At 42.6% G+C, this 22,820-nt stretch overlaps 1 protein-coding gene across 1 annotated transcript; it reads left to right on the top strand.

Annotated features, from left to right (window-relative positions):
• The first annotated feature begins 1,388 nt into the window (after positions 1–1,388).
• Positions 1,389–22,576, top strand: LOC146585239 (deubiquitinase DESI2-like). Its single transcript, XM_085323328.1, has 5 exons — positions 1,389–1,511; positions 4,626–4,698; positions 7,547–7,640; positions 8,637–8,778; positions 22,320–22,576. The coding sequence occupies exons 1-5, from the start codon at positions 1,389–1,391 to the stop codon at positions 22,560–22,562; spliced, it is 675 nt and encodes a 224-aa protein (XP_085179454.1). The 3' UTR covers positions 22,563–22,576.
• The last annotated feature ends 244 nt before the right edge of the window (positions 22,577–22,820 follow it).

Here is a 22,820-nt window from a genome sequence, read left to right as displayed (position 1 = left end):
CTATAAAGAATTTGGTGTTATGGTGTGTGATTTGATTCTCAGAGGAAAAAGGAATAAAATCAAGACTACCTGGCAGGGCAGATAGGACCTCTGCTGGCAGGAGTGCTTTACACCCAGGACTAGCAGAGGATCATGATTTGGCCATTCTCTTCAGTCCCTTGGCATGCTCCTTGCTCTCTTGCAATGTCGGAGTACCACCTGTAGCTCTGCTCCCCCATAATTATTCTTCTTTTACACAAAGCTTTGCCAGTTGATTCGTCGGGTGAGAGGCAGGGGGAGGGACAGGGGCAGGGGAAAGGAAGTAGTCCTACTGAATTATATGCAGATGGTGCTTTGAGAGTGAAGCAGTAATACAGTGAAGTCAGTTACTAGTTCATAATCTGCACCCATCCTTGGTAAAACTGTCTTGTTTAAAGTAGTGTGTGTAGTCATACAAGGGCATCGGAGCAACCGGACTAGGTCAAAACAAAGGTCCATCTAGCCTGGGAGCCTGGCTCAGATGGTCATCATGTGTAGATGCCTAGGGAAGAGTGAAAGAGCAAGGCAAAGTTCTTCCATTGAGTACTGTCAGACTTCGCAACTATTTGCTGAAGCCAGTTTGTTTAGCAACTCCCAGTGGATTTGTTTTCCATATGTTCACACAGATCATAAAGAAGGATGGGTTAGTGTCTGTTCAGTAATGGAGGGATGTGGTGGAGTGAGGTGTCTGGTCCGCAGAGTGATGATGAATGGAGTATAGTTTAGAGTGTCAATGGTTCTAGGGAGCAGCTCCCTCCTAGAGAGTTGATTAGTTTTGCTGTTCAACACAAGAATACAGGAAAGGTTTTGGTGATGCACCATGGAAAGTAATGATCTGAAGTGGTGAGTTAAAGGAGAAGTTAGTGATGGAAAAGCTAATGTTATAAAATTGAAATGAGAGGAAGTTCCTCTCTAGGTTTGAATTTTGATCCCTGGTCTATCTGTTGCTTTTGTGAAGCAGATTCAATCTGGTTAGTTTTTGTCYTTGCTTTTCTTCACTTATGAGCTATTCTCTGTCTCTGCTGAAGATGGAAGTGAGACAGAATGCCCCAGGGCCCTCTGCGTAGAGTTTACAGCACGATTTTGCAGACATCATGCAATGCAGGCATGAATCACAAAAGTTCCTTTGTGATACTGCTGAATTCTCTTCCCTGGCTCTTTCACCTGACTCAGAACAGGCTACAGAATTATTTTTTCATTCTGAGCAATAACTGATTTTCTCAAGAGATAAGTATTTGCTGATTCTTGCTACTATTCTTATGCTCAGAATTGCAAACCCCTTGGAGAACAAGGCCAGCTCGTGCATGTGTGTACAAACCAAGGTTCAAATCTGGCTTGGGTTCTCTCATCCAGCTCAGCAAGTGACTGACATGTTCACTTCAGCACAGCTTCCTCTAGAGAAAATCCGAGGGCTGTGCCAAAGTGCTGTGAAGCATTTGCTGCGTGTTCAACCACACACCAGAGGCAGATTTTGCAGCACCCTCGAGACAAGGGTGAAATGAGGACAGAGGCAGCCATGATTCAGAGCTGCTTTGCATTTTGAACTTGATGAYAGATAATACTGATGATGATTTTTTTTTTCGCATTTTCAGTGAACTTAAGATCCAAATCAAATCCTGTGTCACTAACACCCCTGTGTTATTGAATATATTTGAAAGAGAGTACTAAACTAGTGCAACTTTCTTTTCAGTTCAAATTCAGGTAAGGCTGAAGTTGTTCCTGTTCAGTCTGTAACAGTTTGTTAAGGGGGTTCATACTGAAAAACACACCATTTAAAAATGGAAAAGTCCACATGATGGTCATAATGCCGCAGCACCTGGTGTCAGCGAGAGAAATACTTTTTGCTCCTCTCTTCGGAGCCCGGGCATTGTATGTATTTCCAGAGCTGTCCTGCAGCTCGTGTCTCAGCTCCCGAAGTTGGACAGGATGGCTTTCAGGAGCTGTGGCTCTGTGTTGGGAATGGGAGTGGTGCAAGGTAGGTGACGGGAAAAGGGAGAGAACAAGGAGAGGTTGTGGTCTGATGGTGCTCTGCACACCGGAGGTGGGAAGGCCATTGCTAAGGAATAGCTGTTCTTAGTCAGTGCATTATTCTGATCTGGTAATTAAGGAGAGATTTTCTGTTAAGTTGTTATTTGGATCCAACACAGGCTTTTAAATGGAACAAGAAGAAGCCATAGCTTAAAGTGGTCTTCAGTTTAACTTACTTGTTCAAAATACAAAGCCTCATTCAGATCAGCCTCTGAAGATGGCCCTGGCTCTGATAATTGGCAAAAGCATTTCTAATTTCAAAATCTTCCTTCATTTCCTGTTACTTGCCTGAGCAAAGCARCTGGCATGACCTGGGCATGTTGTGCTTGTATTGTTGCTGTGAGATAATAGCTCAGTCCAAAGGAAGACGACAGCCTACTTACTGAGTCCCCTAGGAATTGTTACAGTGGGACTCCATAGAAACCAGTGCTTCTCTGAAGGCTTACCTGGACTGTCTGAGAGTTTGAGGAATTAACCCATGAGATCTGGAAGATGAAAGAACGGAAGTGAGGGTCATGTGTCCATGGGATAAGCACTTGCGTCTCCTCAGAAGATGTGACTGGTATAGTATGGGCTCCCCTATGCAACCTTCACTCCTTTCTCCCTGGTCAGAGCAGCAGTGTTCCTGCTGCAGAGGACAGGGTGATGGAAATATGTGGAGAAGGGCAACAGAAAGCAAGGGTATGTCCCTAAAATATTAGAGGTGGTTTAAAAAGAGATGTTCACTGCCAGTTGAGGCAGGGCATTAGCAGAGTTTGGGAAGTATTTGAAGTAGCTCCAGTCCAATGCTCTGATCTAATCCTAAAAGCAAGAGTTTGTAAAATTCAAGGGAGGATGTAAGTGGGTTACATAAGGTCTGAAGAGAGCAGCGGGAAGGAGACCTGCTAGGGTCAGGCAGCTTGCTGGCTTCCTGCAGTAATCATTGGCATCATTTATGGCATCATTTATAATGCCAAARCTCACAAAGAACAAGAAGCATTGTGGAATTTTCTGGAGAGAAAGGGAATAGCCRTATTGCCAGAGGCAAGCATTTTTAGAGACAGGGATTTAAGGTATCAAGGCTGACCCCAAGTCAACTTTGGGGGACTGTGCTCTACATAGCAAGGCTACTGTGTTTTTCCAGTAGCAGTGGTCACACAGAAAGCATTTCCAGATGATTTATGGATCTACTACAGTCAATGCAATCACCAAAAATATATAAACAAGCAGCATGAGTAAAGTGGATRAAGTATGCCAGATTTCTGGTTACCTGACAGAGTTGATTCTTACTTGTGCCACAGCTGCCAGACACAGGGGAAGGAGCACCTCTGATRTTCTGGCTCCATCAGAAGCTGCTACCAGACCCAAAAGAGAATCTGCTTAATGAACCAGTCACGTCATTGGATAGTGACAAGTGAATAACATTCACTGTCCTTGCAGCACTTAACAAAAATAAGATTTTGGTCACTCTTAGTTACTAAAGATACATCTTCGCTCCATGCTAGCTCCTAGTGAACTGTAAATGTTGGCACAGAGCAGTTTCCACTTGTAGCCTGAAAACATCATTTCTGTAACCAGCACAGTTCTGCAGCCAATCTAATAAATGCTTGTGCTTAGTAGCAGGKCTAATTATCTCCAGTGCAGCACTGCCCTGTCATGGCTCTACTGCTTCCTGCTCTAGAATTAGCTTAGCTGGGGCTTGTTTGGGTGTCTGCACTGTCCTTCACGGTATGGTAGAGACAAGCCCTGAGCAGTGCTTAGTGGAGGAGGGGTGTATGCATTTACTGGCCTGTAATAGCCCTCTGCTGTTAATGCAATAGGGAAGTGATGGACCTCACGGCAATGAAGTCGCTTAACAGCTCTTCTTGAAAATTTGTCTTTGAGTTGTGTGAAATTTTGGTCATCTTGGACCTAATTTTGGAGCTGCAAACCCTCATCTTTTCTGAAAATAGTGCTTGACAGTACATGCTGCTTCTGAGCAAAATGTTGACCTGTCTGCTTAAAGCTTTTTTTTCTATAAAGCAGCTGCTGACATCATTCCAATAAGTACCACATGGTATTTTTCTGGCCTAGGGGAGGAATAGATCTGTCGCCAAGATCTCATCGCATAAATAGACCTGCCCAAAATCTAGTTATTAGAAGAAATCTTGGGAGGTTATGTAAAATGATGTGCAGAAAATATTKTTGGATTCTTTAGCTTAAGATCTTGAAGATCACATAAAACARGTAAGTTGGTCAAATTGGCTTAGCGTTAATAATTTAGGCAAGAAGAGATATGAAAAATCAGACATCCATCCTGTAGCAACTGAGTCTATGTAGGTTCAGGTCTTGTTATATATAAMTACAGGGAAGGCCTTGCATTGAGAGGGTGAGATGAGCATTTTTTTTGCAGACCTAATTGCTGCTAGCTGTACAGATACAGTGCTCACTTCTGGTGGTCTATAAGGATTCTCTGTTTGTTTAGCTCAGGACAACTTCAAAATCATTCCTGGCATTAGAGAAGTTGCCCTGARTAAGGGAGATGGGGGATATAGCATAGACCAAGATCTTGTGTTTCTTTTCCACTAATGCTTCCAAACGTGGTTCTTCTCTTACTCTAGTACTGGATAAATGAATACACCTCCACGTTGGGGATTGGTGTCTTCCACTCCGGCATCGAGATCTACGGCAGAGGTACGAAACATTTCCTTTTCATTACCTGTAGAACCTGGAGATAACTGCAGGCCAGTCTTATACAGAAAAGAGTCCCGAATTTATAGGCTTTGGCAAGAGATGTTTTGAGGAGTGAAAAATTCAGCCAATTCTCTTTTAAAGTCCAATGCTGAGTCCAGCTGGAACTCATGCAGTTCTACCATGAATGTGTAGCCTTTCTTATTTTCACCATGTAACTGCAGCCTCTAGAGCTTGTGCAGATGTATAGCAGAATGTTAGATAAGAGGAACCAAGCAATGCTGGAAAGATATTCTGCAGTGAAGGGAGGGGAAGAGAGAAATGGACAAAATGGGGAGGGGGAGAAAGAATGATCAATAGTTGTCTCAAGTCCTTTATATGAATATTTGTGCTGATTCAATGTTAAGATAAATCATTTTTGTTGCAATTATTTACCAGTGTCCCATGATCTGGAAATCTTGGAATCTGGATTTCCAGATCTTGAAAACTGTCATTTTGAAATGGAAGGATTATAAGGAAAAGAAAGTTCCTTTGCAAGACTTTTAAAATGGTCTGAGGGGAAACATCTGACATTACTAAGTGCTGAACTAAGCCRAGCTTCCTGCAGAGATCAGAAAAGTAAAAGTCAATCAGTTCACTTATGGGTGGAGATGATGATGGCTCTAGGCATTCATGTGTAAGTCACTTGCCTTTACTAAGGAAAGGTAGAAGTACAAGCATATGCAAAAGCAAAGKTATAAAAAGCCCCACAGAGGTACTGATGTTGACTCTCCTGATGAGCAGTCATGAGGAAGTTCAGCCCAGGCCTCAAGATCTGCTGTAGCATTACTAAATTTAAAATTGGTTCAGGGGCAGGGGTGATTATCTTGCAAAGAGATAAACCTTAGTSTTATTGCAACTGCCTATGATTGCTTGGAAGCCCAAGGGCCTGCCTAAGTCATTAAATCAGAGTAGCTAAAAGGAAGCRATGCTACACAATGGTGCAAGGCTGTGACAGTGTCAGATGGAGTGCCACAAGTAAATTGACCCAAGCGCAGTCAGTCTGGGCAGCAGATGGAATAGGGTTCAACAGAAGGAAGCTGCCTATGAGAGAAGTTAGTCTGGTTTGACCTAGAGAAGGAGTTATTCTCAGTCCTGGTGGGAAGAAAATGATCTTACTGTTCAGAGAGGCGGAGGCGAGTTGAGCGGGAAGAAGGGCCTTCTGTATAATGTCATATTGAAAATTGATGGGAAGATAACCCAGGTTGTGCGAAGTTGTTGACTGAGGCAGAAGGAAGGGAGAGGGAAACACTTTCCTTCAGGGCAGAGAGGGCCACTGTGATATTCTCTTTACTGTTTTATTCATAAAAACTGCTCTACACTGATAGTAACAAGCTGGTATTTTCTGAACAGCTTTTGAGTTGTTGCTCCTAATAAGTTTGGAAGTGACTAGTTTCAGTACAGCTCCTTTGCTGGGACTACATCACTGTGACCAGCAGCCAGGTCATGCTGGTGCCAGGGTAACTGGGTTACTTGAATCCCTTGCAGCAGAAGGAAACAAGCAAAGGCTTCATCTCCTTGCATTACTTGGGCACATGGTTGCATTTTTAGCTAAATTCCAAATGGCAGTGAAATGATGAGGGATCTCTGAGGGCATGTTAAACCACCCYCTTAGAGCCGTTCTTTTGCAGAGCTGTTTTTGTCCCCTCGCTGCTTGCTTGCTATATTGAAAAGAATCTCCATGTGGCTCTCCATCATATTTTGGAGCTCAGGGAAGTTGGACAGCCTTGGAACAACAAAACAAAACAAAACCTGATGTCATTTGAGATAGTGGAATTGAAATTAGAGACAATTGCACATTGAAACAAACCTAGTTATAATTTTAGTGCTTGTGGTAAACAGACATGAGCATAAGAACATGTCCATAAAAAGCAGAAGACTCTCTAGAAGTACTACTGCCTAAAAATCTGAGTTTCCACATGGTTTACCAGTATGATAACACAGCCCTATCCACTCTGTGTTATCATAGAGTATCCAAGGATGAGGAAGGATATTGGAGAGTACCAGCTGTTGCTACTAGATGATGTTGAAGCTGATTCAAGTGCCCATTGCAGAAGGAACAGTCAAGGGGTCTGGGAAAACAGCTGTAGGGCAGTGAAGTCGAAGGACAGAATAATATCACAGGCTTTCAATTTCCCTCTTCAATATTAAGTAGGAATAACTTGGGATATCTCAGTTGTGTTTCAGCCAGTGCTATGCAGTAAATAAAAGCTCCAGTGTGCAAAGTTCCCTCTTGAACACAGAAGCTTTCACAGGTCATGTGAGATGGCCTGTGAAGGCCATCAGAAGGCATGATGAGGCCTTTAGGTTTGACCTGTGTGCTGAGGAAGTGCAATCAGCTTGGTTTTCTGCAAAGAATTCTCAGCAGTTGCCTRTAGATCCCTCTGGAAGAGGATTGAACCTACTCGAGAAAACATTTCTTTCAGCTAGGTGTCACCACTGATACAGTATTTAGTATTTCTATTTCTATTTTTGGCACTCCCATAGTATTTCTAGATGCCTCCACTGTAGATCTTCTTTTCATTGTCAGGAAGCTGAGACAGACTCAGAGAGAATTTTTGAGGAATTGTGACAAACCAATATTATTAGCATTGATGGAGCTCTGGAGCTGAGGTTGTGAGGGTATGATAGGTATGAGGTATGATAGGCTGATAGGTAACCTGACAGAGAAAATAGCTAGAGTCTGGCYGAAACTGATTTTGGCAACAGTCCAGACCCTGCTGCTGATACTAAGCCATGCATACAGCGGCCATAGACTTTTTCGTGACATAGCTTTCATTCATTACTCACAGTCTGTTTCTTTCCTTGTCAGAGTTTGCCTATGGAGGGCATCCCTACCCTTTCAGTGGGATTTTCGAGATCACACCTGGCAGTGCGGTAGAACTTGGCGAGACCTTTAAATTCAAGTAAGGGTGCTTTTCCACATCCTCCTTCCACCTTGTAACCCCCAGTGTAAGAAGACGTCTCCTCTACAACTTTCTCTCTCCTCCTTACTGCCTTCTTACACAATCCTGGTTCAAAGGCAGCCCTGCAGGGATTTTGAAAGTGTACACCATACCGGGAATAGTGCTGAGCTGCCTTCTGCAGAGTTTTAAASCATACTTACAAATGAAGGTAGTTCTCTTTCCCTATTAGGTTTGTTTTCAGTGCTACAAGTTTCACATGTCAGTGAAAATGAGAGTAACAGTATGTTACGCAGAGCCAGAGCACAGGAAAATAGAGCCAGTCTTTTCATGAGTACCACCTATTTATGGATATCACACAGAGAGAAAGTATTGGAGGTACTCTCCTATGTTTATTACTACTTTATTGCAAGGGACAGATTAGCTGCTGGAGGAGTCTGAGAACAGGCCACATTAAGACACTATTTAAGGTGTTCAGTCTTTGGGAGATGGGGCTTCACCTTCACAGATTGCCACTTGACATTAGGGGTGTTGGAGGCTTAGCCTTCTAGAAGATTGGACACTATACAGTGAATATTGAGAGAAATGATAGGCTTAAGGTATATGTTTTTCTACAAAATTCTCATCTTAATTCTTCCCCCCTTGCTCCCACCATGAAAACCCTCTACATCATGGGCACTTCTGTCCTACTGGAAGTTTCTGCTGAAGAGTGAAGGACAGGGTGGGAAGCAAGCAGACCCCCAGAATTGAGACTTCCCAGGTGGTGAGCAGGAAGCTGTCAGGCTGTTGCTTGTGCTGTACCTGCTTTGTGGATAATTTGAGGATATTAGTCTGCTATTTTGTTAGTTAGGGTTTCTTTGTCAGCCTCAGATATGCATGCTTGTGTTTGAAGCCTAGCCTTTTTGCCAATGCCTTGTTATCTCCTTTTGTCTGGAKCCACATCAGCATCTTTACCGTATCTTTCCATGTCTCCTGTTTGTGTGTTTTGTTTTCAACTAGAGAATCCATTGCCTTGGGCACCACAGATTTCACAGAAGAGGATGTGGATAAAATAATGGAAGAGCTGGGCAAGGAGTACAAAGGCAACGCATACCATCTGATGCACAAGAACTGCAATCACTTCTCTGCTGCTCTTGCTGAGGTTGGCATAGCTATTCTTTCTGTATGTGAGCATTACTGCAGACTTCAAGCAGCGAAGATCAGGGAAGTGGGTTACCACAGCCTGCAGGCCAGAGCCCATAGTTGGATCTACTGTCTCTGTCCTTAACAGTTTTGGAAGCCCTTTGCTATTTAAAAGGGTCAGTATGGTGGAGATGCAGCAGGTTGATTGCAGGTTTTGTCTAAACTGTGTGGGAAATCAGGAGTCTGGGGAATCAGGAGTGCAGAGCCATGCATTTTAGCTTCTGAGCGGGAATTCGAAGGCCTATCTAGCATGCAAATTTGCACTTTTTTCTAGCAAGAATACAAACAGCTYTATATGATCTGCAAAGGTCTTTAATGGCAAAGGAGTAAAAATGGCTTATCAGTGTTCTGCTAATACAAATTTATGATATTCACAAAGTAAGCGCCTTTTTCCTCATTTAATATATACCATCCAACCCCCCCCCCCCCAAAAGGCGCGGAAAAAAGTATTGAGAAAACAGATTTTTTTTTCTCTGTTGCTTATACATTTTAATGGACAAAAAATCACTGTGAATTACAATAGAGCAGTTATAAAACTGAATAGAAGTTATTTAAACTCTGCTAGATGGAAAAAAYGTTGGTCATCTGAACATCAGAAGAATCTTGAAAAAGAAAAAAAAAAGTTAAAATAATTAGTTCCTGCCATAATGTGTCTTGTAATTTCCTTGTTGAATATCTTTGTTTTCAAAACAAGGAGGTGTAAGATAAGCATTATGACAGAAGTTACAAACCGCTGTAGAATAGATGTAAAGTGAGGAAAATCCACCTGTGCCCTTACAAAAAAACAAACTGAAAGTAATTCCTGGCATAACTATAAGTTCTCCTGCAAGGACCTGCAGGTTTGAGGTCCCAACAATACCAGTGCTTTGCAGGAATACTCACTGCAGCAGTGGGCAACRTGGAAGTATGCTGTGAATAATGTCAGAGGTATGGAGAAAGACATGTAATTCCACATACTGTCCCCAAAAGTGCTTTTGGGCATAGAAAAGGGTAGGTGCATGCAGATGCAGGGTATCATGAAACAGCTTGTCAGAGGGGCTCTTTTCAAGGTAGGAACATGGCTCATGATTGCCCTGCAAATCCACAATGCAATTTGAACTTGCAGAAGGCAGATAGTAGGCAAGGCAAATGCATACTTGGTAAGGCTTGCACCCCCAAATGCAAAGGTGAAAGGTTGACTGTCGGGGTTCAAATGTGAGCATATAAGAATATGCTGCTGATGCACAGACACATGGTATGTGTACAGTGCCTGAGGACAGGTTCTTTAGAGAAGCAGCAGGTTACAGTGATGCTTTGATAACAGTAGCTTGAGGATCAGAGGAAGGTCATAGTAGTTTTTTTTTTTTTTTCTGTGAAAGTTTTCTGCTCCAGGTTCTTATCAAGTCTGATGATACTCTTCAGTGCTGAGTGTCAGGATCACACCATGCCACTTTAAAAGATTCTGAAAAAGCTATTGCTGCTCAGCCCATTCACAAACAGCAGATCCCTCATTTGACATTCCACCAGCACCTTCACCATGGGAAGGGAGAAAAACATYCTTGAATGAGCACCTGAACTGGAAAATAAGTGGAATGACTCAAGGAAATCACACTTTCTTTCTTAATCAAGGAACCAGAATGATCACCATATAAAGAAACTCTTCAGCRGCTTGCTTTGGGCCACACGACACAATTATTAAAGTGTGGCTTTCAAGCACCAGAGAAGATAACTCCTCTTATTCCCTTGTAGYCTTAACAGTGTTGGGACAGCAATAATGTCAGTGGATTCTATGAAGTCTTTTGACAAGATACAAAGATAATGTTTATCATTAGGAAATGGATTGAGAAGCATTGGTTTGATTCACCTTGAAGACTGCTGATGTTGCAACTTTTTCTGAGGACTGCAGCAACAGAAGGCCACTGTTTTACTCTTATCATGTCTCTGCTAATTGTTCTTGAAAGGAGTATGATTTCTTTCTGATCTGTATGCATAATTTAAGTACCACAGAAAAGGTCATAGCCCTCTGTATGTTTTAGCAGTTTCTCAGCTTGGAGTTATTCATTTGTCTCGCAGCTGCTGTAAAACCACGCTATATATATATTAAAAGAGAAGGGCAGACAGGAGAAGGGTGAGCCTGTGTCAGTAGGACCATTTTGGATCCCTAAGAACACTGTTTGAGAATCCCTAGCAGCCCCCAGGACAAAACGTAGTTCAGAAATACTTGGGTGAACTGGGAGGAATTCCATTTGAGTCAGCAAAAGCTGAATTTGGCTGCAGGACTGCTAAACTTGCTCTGAAAAGTGACCTGAGGGATGGCAAAGCAGAGTTAAATGTCCCTATTCACTTCCTAAATGATCACATCRTTTTCATTTCTATCTAGAGAAAACTATCTAAAAAGACTAGAACTGACCCAGCGGTTAGTGAATGGTACACACCCACATGTGATCATTCTTCAGAAGGTTCTTTAAGGCCATCTAGACTTGAAGGATTGCAATCCTTTGAGGAAAACAGATTGGCATTTCATTATCCAGCTTCCTTTTGTACTCATTAATTCTTTTCACTCCTTTAGTCCTTTACATATTAAAGGATCCATTCCCTCTGTGCTCAGCATTTTGAATCCAAGAGACAGAGCTCAGATGCCATTTGCGTAAATGGCTGGAACTCAAACTAATCGTTAGAGCTGAACTTGAGTTTTCCGAGTAAACATTTTTGGTTGAAAATAACAACTCATTGAAAGTGGAGCTTTTAAGAGGGATCTACCCTCCCTCTACCCTCCTTTAATAAAACTTGTAGTAGAAGAAGTTTTGTGGGTTCAAACACAGCTTTTAACTGGAGAGGGGCACACATTTTCAAGTGACAGAAAGCTCCCCAGATGAAGAGAAGCTGGGATGTGGGAGAGCAAGTTGGACCAAAGATTTATTCCAACTTGCTCTTTTCTGCTGTGTTCCAGCAAGGACTCTCCTGAATACTAGCCATGAGGCATTCTGGAGTAGGATGTCTTTCAGTCTCTCCTGTGGGAAGCATCCCACCTCAGCAATTTACATGAAGAGAGATAATACATTTTGGCAGGAGAAAAGAGAGACCCTAAATCGAAATTAGCATGCTCGCAGTTTTAGAAACTCATTTTTAAAGTCATGGGATTTGTGGAAGTTTCCAGAGGGAAAAAAAAAAAGAAACTATTTGGGGGATTGAAGGGGGGGGGTTGGTTTTGCTCTGAGGTGGCCATAGAAAATAGGCCTGGGAGATAACAAAGTGAGCTTGGACTCATTCTTCTTTGACATAGGAGGGGATGAGAATCTTCTAAGCACCTGAGGTGATTTAGATYAGCATTGGAAAATTCTTTAACATCCTAGATAGGGCGGGCCCCTACAGRTAAGGATTATAGACTCTGTCACAACCAAATGCTTTGCAGCCAYAGATTGTTTCAGAGGTCTTAGTGCCACAGTGCTAGGATCTGCACCCTGGGAAGTAAATAGCTCCCAGCCTCCTGGAGTCGGCAGGACTCTCTCAACTGTGGGGGAGAGAGGGAGGTCGCCCATTGGAAATACCCTGGTGATTAGCATGTGGGSTCTGCACAGTGAATTCTGCAACTTGGTGATTATAGAAGACTAAAGGAGGCATGTGGCACACCAACTATTGATGCTGACACCATGGATTATTAAACCTGCAGGCCAGATTGAATTGAAAAGCTTGGGAAAGCCACACAAAGTGAATCTTTCTGAGAGGCACTGGGTGATCTTGGTACAATTAGGCTTGCATGTGGATCACATCTAGGTTGGACGCTAGGGTTTCTTTCCCCTTCTCTGTGTATTATGGGTAAAGAGCTGTCTTAGTGATAGTAGGGGTGGGGAGGAGGAGAGGGTTTGTCCTTGTGTCAGTGTTATAGCAGCCAAGGCAATATGCATCTCCTGTAACTGAGCTGCAGTGTAAGGTATCTCTGCAACTGGTATTAGAGCTATGTCTGATAGATATTTCTTTGGTGGTGTGGCTGCCTTTGTTGTCCTTTGTCACAGAGGTTGGAGTCTTGGTGGGAAGAAAGGGAGCTTGCTTTACTGGCATAGGGCATGCAGCTGCACTGAACTACTAGCAGCTGGGAGCCAGAGCGTATCCTTTTCTCTCCAGCTATTCGCTTTTACTTTCTCAAACAAGGCAAAACTGATGGCACATATCAACTTACCTCAGAGTACTCTTTTCCTTAAAGGAGTTTGACTTTCAGCAAATTCTCTGAAAGAAGTAGGTTTGCTGAGTCACAGAAACAAGAGGGCAGCTTTTTAACCATCAATGAATAATTCAACCCTAAAGCTTTTCAAGGCTGTCCCCAGACACATGTGAGCCCTGGCTATAATGTTATTTAAATCTAGGAAGCTTTTCTTAGCCTGAAAGCTATTGGAGAGAAAGGATTAAACACCAGAAAAGAGAACTTCAGATGTCATTTGTGTCACAGTCGGAAGAACAACGGCTCTTACAAACTAGACTTCAGCATGTCCTAAGTAGCCAAGTAATCCCCATGGTTTCCTTAGTCAACAATTCCTTTTTGTTTGACTCTTTTGTGATGAGAAGAGAGGCTTTGTGAGAAAGGTGTTTTGCTATATAAAAGCACTTGTGCCATTCTGTTGTAGTGGGGACAGAACACTTCAGTCAGATAATAAGGGTTGGGGGGATGAAATAACCTTCAGTTCTTTCAGGGCATGAAAGAACAGCAGGAAAGGTTTATTTCCTGGTGCCTGTGTCAGTCCTCACTGAAACTAATGGAAAGATGTTCTTGATGCCTTGGAATCACATTAGCTCTACGGGGAACAGGCTGTGCTTGTTTGCTGTTTTTAAATACCACACACATTTAGAAGAAGTTTATTAATAAAGACATCTTGCATCCATAAGTTATCCCCGTGGTTTCAGATGGATGTCATTTTTCTTTCATTTCTGCCTGCAAGTATGCATTGTTTGACTGCATGCTATTTAAGCAACTGCTATATTACATTCCAGATGTGGCTCATTTGCAGGAGAGGAAAAAAAAAGAGGTTTCTAGATGTAGCTTGTAAACTAGTTCAATTTATGAAGTATTTGGAGACCCCTTGGAATGAAGGCTGCTGTAAAAGTATAAACTACTTTTCCATCATCAACATTTCTACCCTTACTGTCCTGAAGGAGTCTTCTAGCCTAACAAAAACGCTTAGAGGAATAACCCAGATAAACACCTTTCAGCTCTCTTAGTCCATCTCTTAGTCCCCATCTATCTGCTTGCACAGGAGAATGGTACTAGATGGCAAGTAATTTGATTCAGAAATCAGCTGTCCCCCAAATGGCAAGTTATTAGCACATCATTTCAATTTTTTTGAAAATGGTCTGATTTTTGCCATTTATGTCTCTGCAGTTACTCCAGGTTTTCACTTAAAAGTGGTCCATCTAGCCAAAGACATGAAATGTGAAGATACTTTAAGAGTAAATTTGAAAAAAAAACTTTTTGAACTCCCTAGGGCTGGTGTTAATGTGGATGTTTTTGCACTATCTATTTTGCAGCTTGCTTTATCTGCTTTTTTTAAGCTGTCTTCCCAAAAACAAAAGCCCTGTGTCCTTACCTGTTACAAATAAACATAATTCCTTGGAGCTAAGTCAGTTCATACCATCTGGGGAACTAATCTCTAGTCATGTCACCAGGAAGCCTTCAAGTCTGTGTGTGCATGGGAACAGATGCCTCCTTTTCACAAATGAAGACAGCAAGGAAAAGCCCTGTACTTTTCACCAATGTCAGTTGATAAATGGAATGTGTCGGAAGAGTAAATGAACACCTAGTGTGTTGATAGGTTTTTGAGGACTGGAAGCGTAGCATGGTAGTTCAGTGAACTATGGATATCAGAAAGTCTTCTTCTGTTCCTGGAGTGTCTCTCTCTTCTCATCATGTCCTCGTCCTCAACAACTTGCTGTTTAGTAATATTAGGAAACAATGCTTGAGACTGAAAAACAGGATTTTCTTGGTTAGCTATTCAGAAAAAAAGATGCTATCTGTGTCCATCATTCTATTGGCAAAGGTTGGCATAGTCATGTTCATCATAGCCATAACACCTGAAAGGATGACCATATGAGGCACAGATATTCTCAGTCATTGGTCTGGAAACAGGACCTGCTAGAGGAAAAGAGTTTGTCTTTGCACCATGAAGAATGGCATGATTATACGAATGAATTACAGTTGTGCATTTATTTGGTGAGAGAGCCATTATTTTAAATGTCACCAACAAGCCTAGACTTAATTATATTCTTCTATGGTCATCTGTTATGAAGCCGCTTGCTGCCTACCATGTCACCCTGCAGCTGCTGACTGTACTTACAAGTGTTGCTTATAAGGGCTTTCATGCTCAGAGCAGCTACAGCCTTGCTGCAGGTACATAATTAAATAGTGATGCCAGTCATAGTTTGGCTCTGAATGTGGTTCATCAAGATGTCATGTAGTCACATTTGCAGCCACTGTCCCTTTCCACTGGAGGCCTGGTCAGTGAAGGTAAAACAGCACCGTAAGTGCTGAGGTGTTGTAAACTAGCTGTCTCATTTGGCCCAGAGTTACTCCATCTTCTCTGCCCTTGGCATCTCTCTGCATGGAGACTCCCACGAGGAGGCAGCTCTATCCCACTGCCATTGGGGTGCAGAGATTTGTCTGATATGTTCCCATTAGCATCATAGGGGGAGCAAGACTGTTGGTATGAGTGACCTATCACTCTTCTTACCACTCTCCCTTTTCCTTACTCTTGGCTAGTCTCAGTGAGGTGGTGCAGATGTTCCTTCTGCTTTATCTGGGAGGAATGCCAGCAATCCCAGGGAGAGCTTGTATGAGAGGCAGTGTCCTGCCCGCTGTGGAACAGAAAGGGATTGCACAGAAGATCAGGGGCATTTTAGACAGCTGCTTGGATTCATTTGAAAGGCTTTTACCCTTCTTCCCTTTGCCTGAGGATACTATCTCCTAGAATACAGCCTCATTACTGAGCTCATTCATCATCATCTACTATTTCTCAGCTGCTCCCTTTCCCCTGTAAGATAGAGGCCATTCTTGGCTCTACTGAATGTGAACTGCATGCAGCTTCATGGCCCAGTGCCACTTAGTCTATTCTGTTGTTTCTACAGGCTAGTTATATTCCCTAAAGTGTAAATTGTAGTTTTTACCCTGTAACTATACAATAAATCAATTTTAAGCAATTGATTCTAGCATGCCAAATACACTAAGGTGAGACTGTGCTTTCAGATGTGTTGCAAAGACTTGCATCTCTTTCAGGAAAGTTATTTTGCATACACATACCCTATGCATCAGCCAATAAGGAATGCAAAGCTAGAGTAATACTCCTTGTTGAGGTACTTAAATTACCCTAGCTCTGCCAACACTGGGCACTAGTGCTAACAGTTTAACTTTTGCAAGGTGATAAAAAACAGTCTTCCTTTGTATTGGGTTTATGGTTTATTCCATATTTGGCCAAGTACTAATTTTATTACGTTGCCATGCTTCTGTTTTTACACATGTTTTCTGGCTGCCCTAACAAACCCTGCAAGCTTTGCCTGGGCAGATGTGCTAGTTTGTATATAATGGCCTTATTGTGAAATTATAATCATAGAATCATAGAATGGTAAGGTTGGAAGGGACCCCTGGTGATCATCTAGTCCAACCCTCACCATAGCCTGTACAGGGATTGAACCCACGACCTTGGCATTAGCAGCACCACACTCTAACCAACTGAGCTAAACCTGCCCCAATAAGAATCTGTGCCATACTACCTTGGCCTCATAGGAGTCAACTCATGCAAAGACTGTGGAAAGACTCTAAAAGCTTTGCTCCTACAGTGCTGTGAGAAACATGTCAAACTCCTTAGGTACCGGAAAAACCCTTTGCATTTTCTAAGGTAGACTAAGGGAAATACTATACAACAGCACAATGGATACATGCCTTATGTGGAGGCCGCCTCAATTTTAGCATAGCTGCTCTGTGAGTGGCAGTGGGGGGTTTAGTAGATATTCAGTGCTGAACTCTCAAAGGCTCAATGTCCAAACAGAAATTGGACTAGTTCAAATTTTGTTTGAGAGACTTAACATTGCCTCTGCACATCTTGATTTTAATGGATGGGAGCATTATGTAGTGCATTTGGGAGAGACTGTTGAGGTATATCTGCCCCAAACGTATGTAACAGCTAGTTGCAGTTCCGACAGACCAAAACAAGAGATCAGGCTGCCTACCCTCTTCATGAAGGGCCGTCTGCATTTCTTCTGAGGTTTGAAGGAGAGGTTGCTCTCCCCTCAGACTTTGGACATCTGTAGAGACAGCAATGAGCGAGGAGGAGTGGATCTGACTTCAAGTATGCTGACACATTAGTGGGGCAGCTGGACCCTTCTGGCCCACCGTCCTGGTAAATCTGGAAACGTCCTGTGTTCTTTGGCAAGGCAAGAGGTGGGAGAAGGAATGGATGAAGAGTAGAGTACACCTAGAAGGCATTCCTACTTTTCTACAGCCTGCCTGAGCTTAGCAATCACATCATCCTCAGAGTTCTGTCCCCATGGGAAAAGGACATCCATTTGCCACCAGTAGTATAGGGTTTTGTAGTGGTGAGTTTAGTGAAGCCAGTAACTTCCAATACTCTGTCTGGAGACTGAGCAAGTATTGGTGAGAGTATTATTCAGAACACAGTTTGTGACACTAGTATTATGCAGACTTCACTGACTACTGTTTTGTCAATTGTTCTCTATAGCTTTGGCTCTGTAGAAAAGCCTGAGATCTATTTACCATGTCTTGCTAACTAGACTGCATCTTTTTCCTCTGTCTCACATTATCATCTTCAGTTTATTTTCTAGATATCAAAATGTCCAAGGTGATTTTGAGGATATGCTTATAAACCTGAATATATCACTACTATTTAAGGAAACACTGAACTGGCTGAGAAGTGTAAGGTTGCAGAATGTAGGATGAGAAGAAAGAGTATAGGATTTAGGAGAAATTTAGATATCTGCATCCAAAGTGGAGATTCTAAAAATCTGTGCTGTGCTAGAGCTATTAGAACTCCATCAGAACTTACTCAAAAAATAAAAAAACTCCACCTTTTTTCCTAAGTACCTTGTGTTACACTTTTGTGCATGGCCTTACTCACCCTAATTGTGTCATCCAGCACAGCTCAAAACCTATTGCATGCAAGAGCTTTCTCCTAGCATCTAGAACTAATCAGCCCTTCAACTTCTTTTGAAGGCTCAATCTGTTGGACTATCTCAGATCATGCTTTCTATATGCTAATAGCCTCAAACTGCTCACAAAATATAGCACAGACTTTTACTCTTTGTTAAAACATAGCTAGAGAAGTAAGAGGACAACAGCAGGTCATTGATTAGCATTGTCCTCCAGAAGGCAGAAGATGGGATTTAAACCTGTGTCTCCCAGCTGCTAGGCTAAAAGTGCTCCCCCAGCCACAGTAAATCTTTAAGGTCTCATTGAGTGACTATGTGAATCCTAGATTTTAGGGCATTTTGGGGAGGAAAGAGTCATTGGTTGCTGTCCTTACTCCCAGGGCTGTTTGTTCATTTTACCCAGTGACTGTTTAGTGCAAAATGGTGTGGCTTAGGATGTTCAGAGGCTCTTTTTATATCCCAAATTAGTTGCTTCTTGATGAGTTGAAATGCTGGTGTGGATTTGACAGCTGCCCAGAAATAGCACCCAAACTGTCAGGTTCCATTTCTCCCTCACATTTGGCTTCTGCCATGAATGTCTGAACTGCTATTTCCACTTGAATCTACGGATGCCAGCTGGGTCATCTGCAGCTGTTGTGCAGAGTCCACAGAAGAAACTGTAGCTATGAGAGACTCATCTCTCTATCATGAAGTGCCACACAGTGGAAGCTGTAAGTATGTGCAGCCTCCAGAGAATTTCTGCCAGAAATGGGAATTGGTCTCTCAGTAGGTAATTAGAAGCTACACCCACTATCCCATAATGCTGGATTTCAGTCTGTGGTAGTGAGGATCTCATCAGGGTAAGCAGAGTATCTTCAGGGACCTCGCAGTGAGGGAAAGATGAGGAAAAGCTATGCTCAGCAATCTCCTACTCATGGGAGGCTTGTAAAGCTTATGGAATCCCTACCTTGGCTGAAGTGCTTCAGATTTTCTTGCTAGTAGCCCAGCCTCTCACGTACTCCTCAGGGTTGCCCATCTCAAACACTGTTCTGCCTCAGCTAGATGTCTAAGCTGTAACTAACTCCTGATATATTTTTCAGACTTACATTTCACATAGGCTTAGCCCTTTCGTCTCCCTGTTTGCTTCTTAAAGATTCTTCTCCAGTCAGCCAGATACCGACAGGGTCAGCTGCTTTCTTGTGAAATGTCAAGGTTAAGCTCCGCTAAAGGTGTATTACATTTTCTAGAGTGGTGGGTTGGTATTTCCTGAAAGGATGATAGCAGGTTAATTTGATTTGATGGTCAAGACCAGTCATTCCAACCCGTAACAGTTTATCTGCTGAGCCTGAAAAGACAGGCGCATGACCTTTTGCAAAGAGGATTGTCTCCTTGAAGAAAAACACTTGTTTGGCAAGTGCRATACCTAAAAAAGAATTCTGCCAGTGGAAACAATTGGTGGTTCCAGGGTTATGATGTGAATTGTTGTTCCAGTGTGCAGTTTTCATTCAATAATTGCTCTGAAGAGCTGCAGTAGGTAGATTTTCCRTGGATCTAGATACAATTGGAAAACACCTACTTCATCTTGCTTGTACTGCTTTATTTAAGCTTTGCTGGCTTAAATCTCATTACAGTCAGGTTTATTTGATGTTTTTCTATTAACTATGTAGTGCTGGATACTGCAGCACAACAGACTTCACAGCAAGGAGTTGAAAAGAGAGGACCAGGCTGTGGTATTGGCATTCCCTACAGCTGCCTTTCTGCTCCTGTTGAGCCTCATGCTCTGCTCTACAGCAGTGCCGAGGCTGAACTGGCAAGAGACAAGGACAAGCCAGACTGAGGAAAGGGAAACCACTTTGACTTCATCAGTATTCTTAATCTTCTTAAACTGCCCTTTGCTGATTGATAGCCTGCTGCCCACATATCTCTCAGTTCTTTTTATGGCTCTTCCTTGCCTCACTGATTCATTCTGGGTGAAGAAGCTCCCATAAACAAAAAGAAAAGCCCTCAGCATCACTTCCAGACTGAGAAGTGTTATTTCAGTTGCCAGGGATCTGCTTAGGAAAGAAAGCCAAATCTTAAAACAGTATTGCCATTCCAGGCACTCTTACCTTTTACTGTTGCTTCTGCTAATTTTCCAAAGCATCACTGTTATCCTAGTAATATCTGTGGGAAATTCTTAATGGCTTATGACTGCTTGAGAACTCAACTCACATACATGCACACATCACAAGCAATCTAAACAGAGTCATTATCTGCACTGGTAATATGTTGCCTAAGTTTCTGAAGAGGAAGAAAGAGAAATGCTACAAAATCCAGAGGCAATTCTACTGCATTTGTTGGCTTTGGCTCAGGTTCACTGCTTCGGTAGATAAAACTTTAAAAGCGTTGTGCAATTCAGCATTCTTCTTCTGAAAATGATCAGAAGTGTCTGATGAGAACATCAAATGGATCAGCAAATTTTCTATGAATGAGTCTAACATGCAGGTGGAGAGGACGTATGTTATGACAGACTCTAGCAATGGAAACTAGGGCTGCTAATAAAGGAATTGCCCCAGAATACAAATTCTTAAGACTAGAGATTCATGTGGTTGAGTCTGAGGTTAGGTAGAACGCAGCAGTGATAAGGACTGCAACCAAAGTTCTCAGGTTGTAATTTATAAAGTATTGRGTAAAGAACAGGGGTCTGTGCTTGCAAGTGATTTTAGCAGTCAAATCATTCTGTTCACTCTCTGATGCCTAATAATAATGTCTTCAATTTCACRTACTGATTTCTCCACTTTGAAACAATGCATGCCAATGTAAAGYGAGTTCCCTAGTCAAATTAGCACAGTCACAGTTTTGATTTTTTCCACACCTTACTGGAAATTCCATGCTGCTGGAGTAAGCTAATTTCCTTGGGGTAAGCTAATTTCCTTCCTCAAAGTGACTACTGGAGCAGGACTTATTTTTTTTTTTTTTGTCAACGATATGCACATGAAGGATCTACTGGGCATCTGCCATAAGAATTACAGTGCTACATGGCCCATTCAAGGACTGTGTTCGTTGTACAGAAAACCTGAAAAAATGTTTAAGTATCTAAACAATACATTTCCATTGTTAGCAGCAGACATCTCAACAAATATTCTCTTCAGTGATGACAAACAGACAGCCTATTAGTTTTTGCAGCAATTAGTATTTAATYAGCTAAGTATAATTTTAAACTGGGAGAAGGTGGGAGGAAGAGCAAGGGAATTTATTACCTGCCTAAGATGCAGTATGGACAACTCWGGGACCACTGAGCCACATAAAACATGAAACAAAGTCTGCAGGGTAGAATTTCCTCTCCTGTGTCTTGCTCTAGAGCAGACAGCRGTGGGAGGGAAGGAGAACTCAGATATTGTGACTGTTGTAGCTGCCTCAGACTGCAGGCTCTAGTATGCTTGTGTAGGGCCATACAGGCAGTATATTTACTACAGATYGATTCTTGAAGCATCCCAGCTGGTTACTTCCACATGCTCTGTCTGTGTCTGGTAAGGGAAATGGTAAAATGCCAAGGGAAATTTTCCTTATGTGGCCTAACCCAGATACAGCTACTAAAATCTGGCACCTGTGCATATATGTGGCCAAATGCTAGAGAAGAAAGGTCTGCAGTATGCACCAAATTGTTTCATTCTACTGAATATGATATGACTGCTAGCAAAAGAATATATTTGCTAGCAGCATGTAACCCAAGTCAATGCCATGAGCAYGTATGATGAAACATGGCCTTTATGAGATGCTGGGCATTTATGCTTGTTGCTTTCTTTCTCAAATTTAGGAAATACTATACAAAGAAAAATTAAAAGACAATGTGCTACAATAGGAAAAGGACCATTAGATACTGTGATTAGTGCTATTTTGTGGCTTGACTGACCTGGTGTGTTAGTATGAGGGAAAAAAGWGAGCAGAAAGAATAGCTTTCCAGGCATCTTCATTCACCTAATCAGGCCCAGCTGTCAGACTCCTCAAGGTCCAGCCAGCAACAGCCTGAATCTTTTTCCAATATTTTTGAGCAACTTGCAACATGAGTGTCATGGTCTTAATTGAGAGGCACCAGCTAGGCCTTTCTTCTCACCCCTGGACTACCTGGAGAACAGAGCAGCCAAATGAGTTGAGGGCCACGGACTGTATTCCCCTGTCTCCTCTATGTTGCTGATCAAGGGCTGTAGCTGGCAGGGCTCTCTATATGCGTCTAGTAGGCTAGTCACTTGAGTCTAAAGCTGTTTCTGACTGCAAAAGATACACTCTGTTTTCAAACAGCTCTTTTCTGAGCAATGGAGAATTCATGCTGCTGAGATGGTGAGGCTGATGGGGATAACATTGCTACCATATGTATGTTTTGGTACTATTAACCRTGCTCCTTTCCTGTTTGCTCCACAGATCCTATGTGGGAAAGAGATCCCTCGCTGGGTAAACCGCCTGGCCTACTTCAGCTCGTGCATCCCCTTCCTCCAGAGCTGCCTCCCCAAGGAGTGGCTGACCCCAGCAGCCCTGCAGAGTCACATCAGCCTCGGCCTCCACAAGGAGGAGCAGGGGGACACAACAGACGAGGAGTCTCCCTCCACCTCTGCAACCCCCTCAGCCTCAGGCACCTCGCGAACCTGTAGACATACTCGAGTYTAAGTTGTGCCCAGCATGCCCTCGAACACTATTCTCCTCTCTCTAGTACTATTTCTTTCTGATGCACCCTTTCGCACACCTTGGTTTCTCTCTCCTCTTTTTCTTTGCTTGAAAATGCAGCCGGAGGGAAGCCCCCTTCTACTCAGAGGGTGAAGCTACAGTCCCTTTTCGAAGGGCTGCCATGATTGTTGCTTGGCAAAATGACTGTGAATTTCAACACTGAGCTGAGGAGTGTGGTGACTAAACTGGATTCTCCTCCCA

The sequence above is a fragment of the Rhea americana genome, unplaced genomic scaffold (genome assembly GCF_003343005.1).
Source record: "Rhea americana isolate MKP2758 unplaced genomic scaffold, rheAme1 scaffold_84, whole genome shotgun sequence".
Classification (NCBI taxonomy): Eukaryota; Metazoa; Chordata; class Aves; order Rheiformes; family Rheidae; genus Rhea; species Rhea americana.
This window is presented reverse-complemented; position numbering and strand designations above follow the sequence as displayed.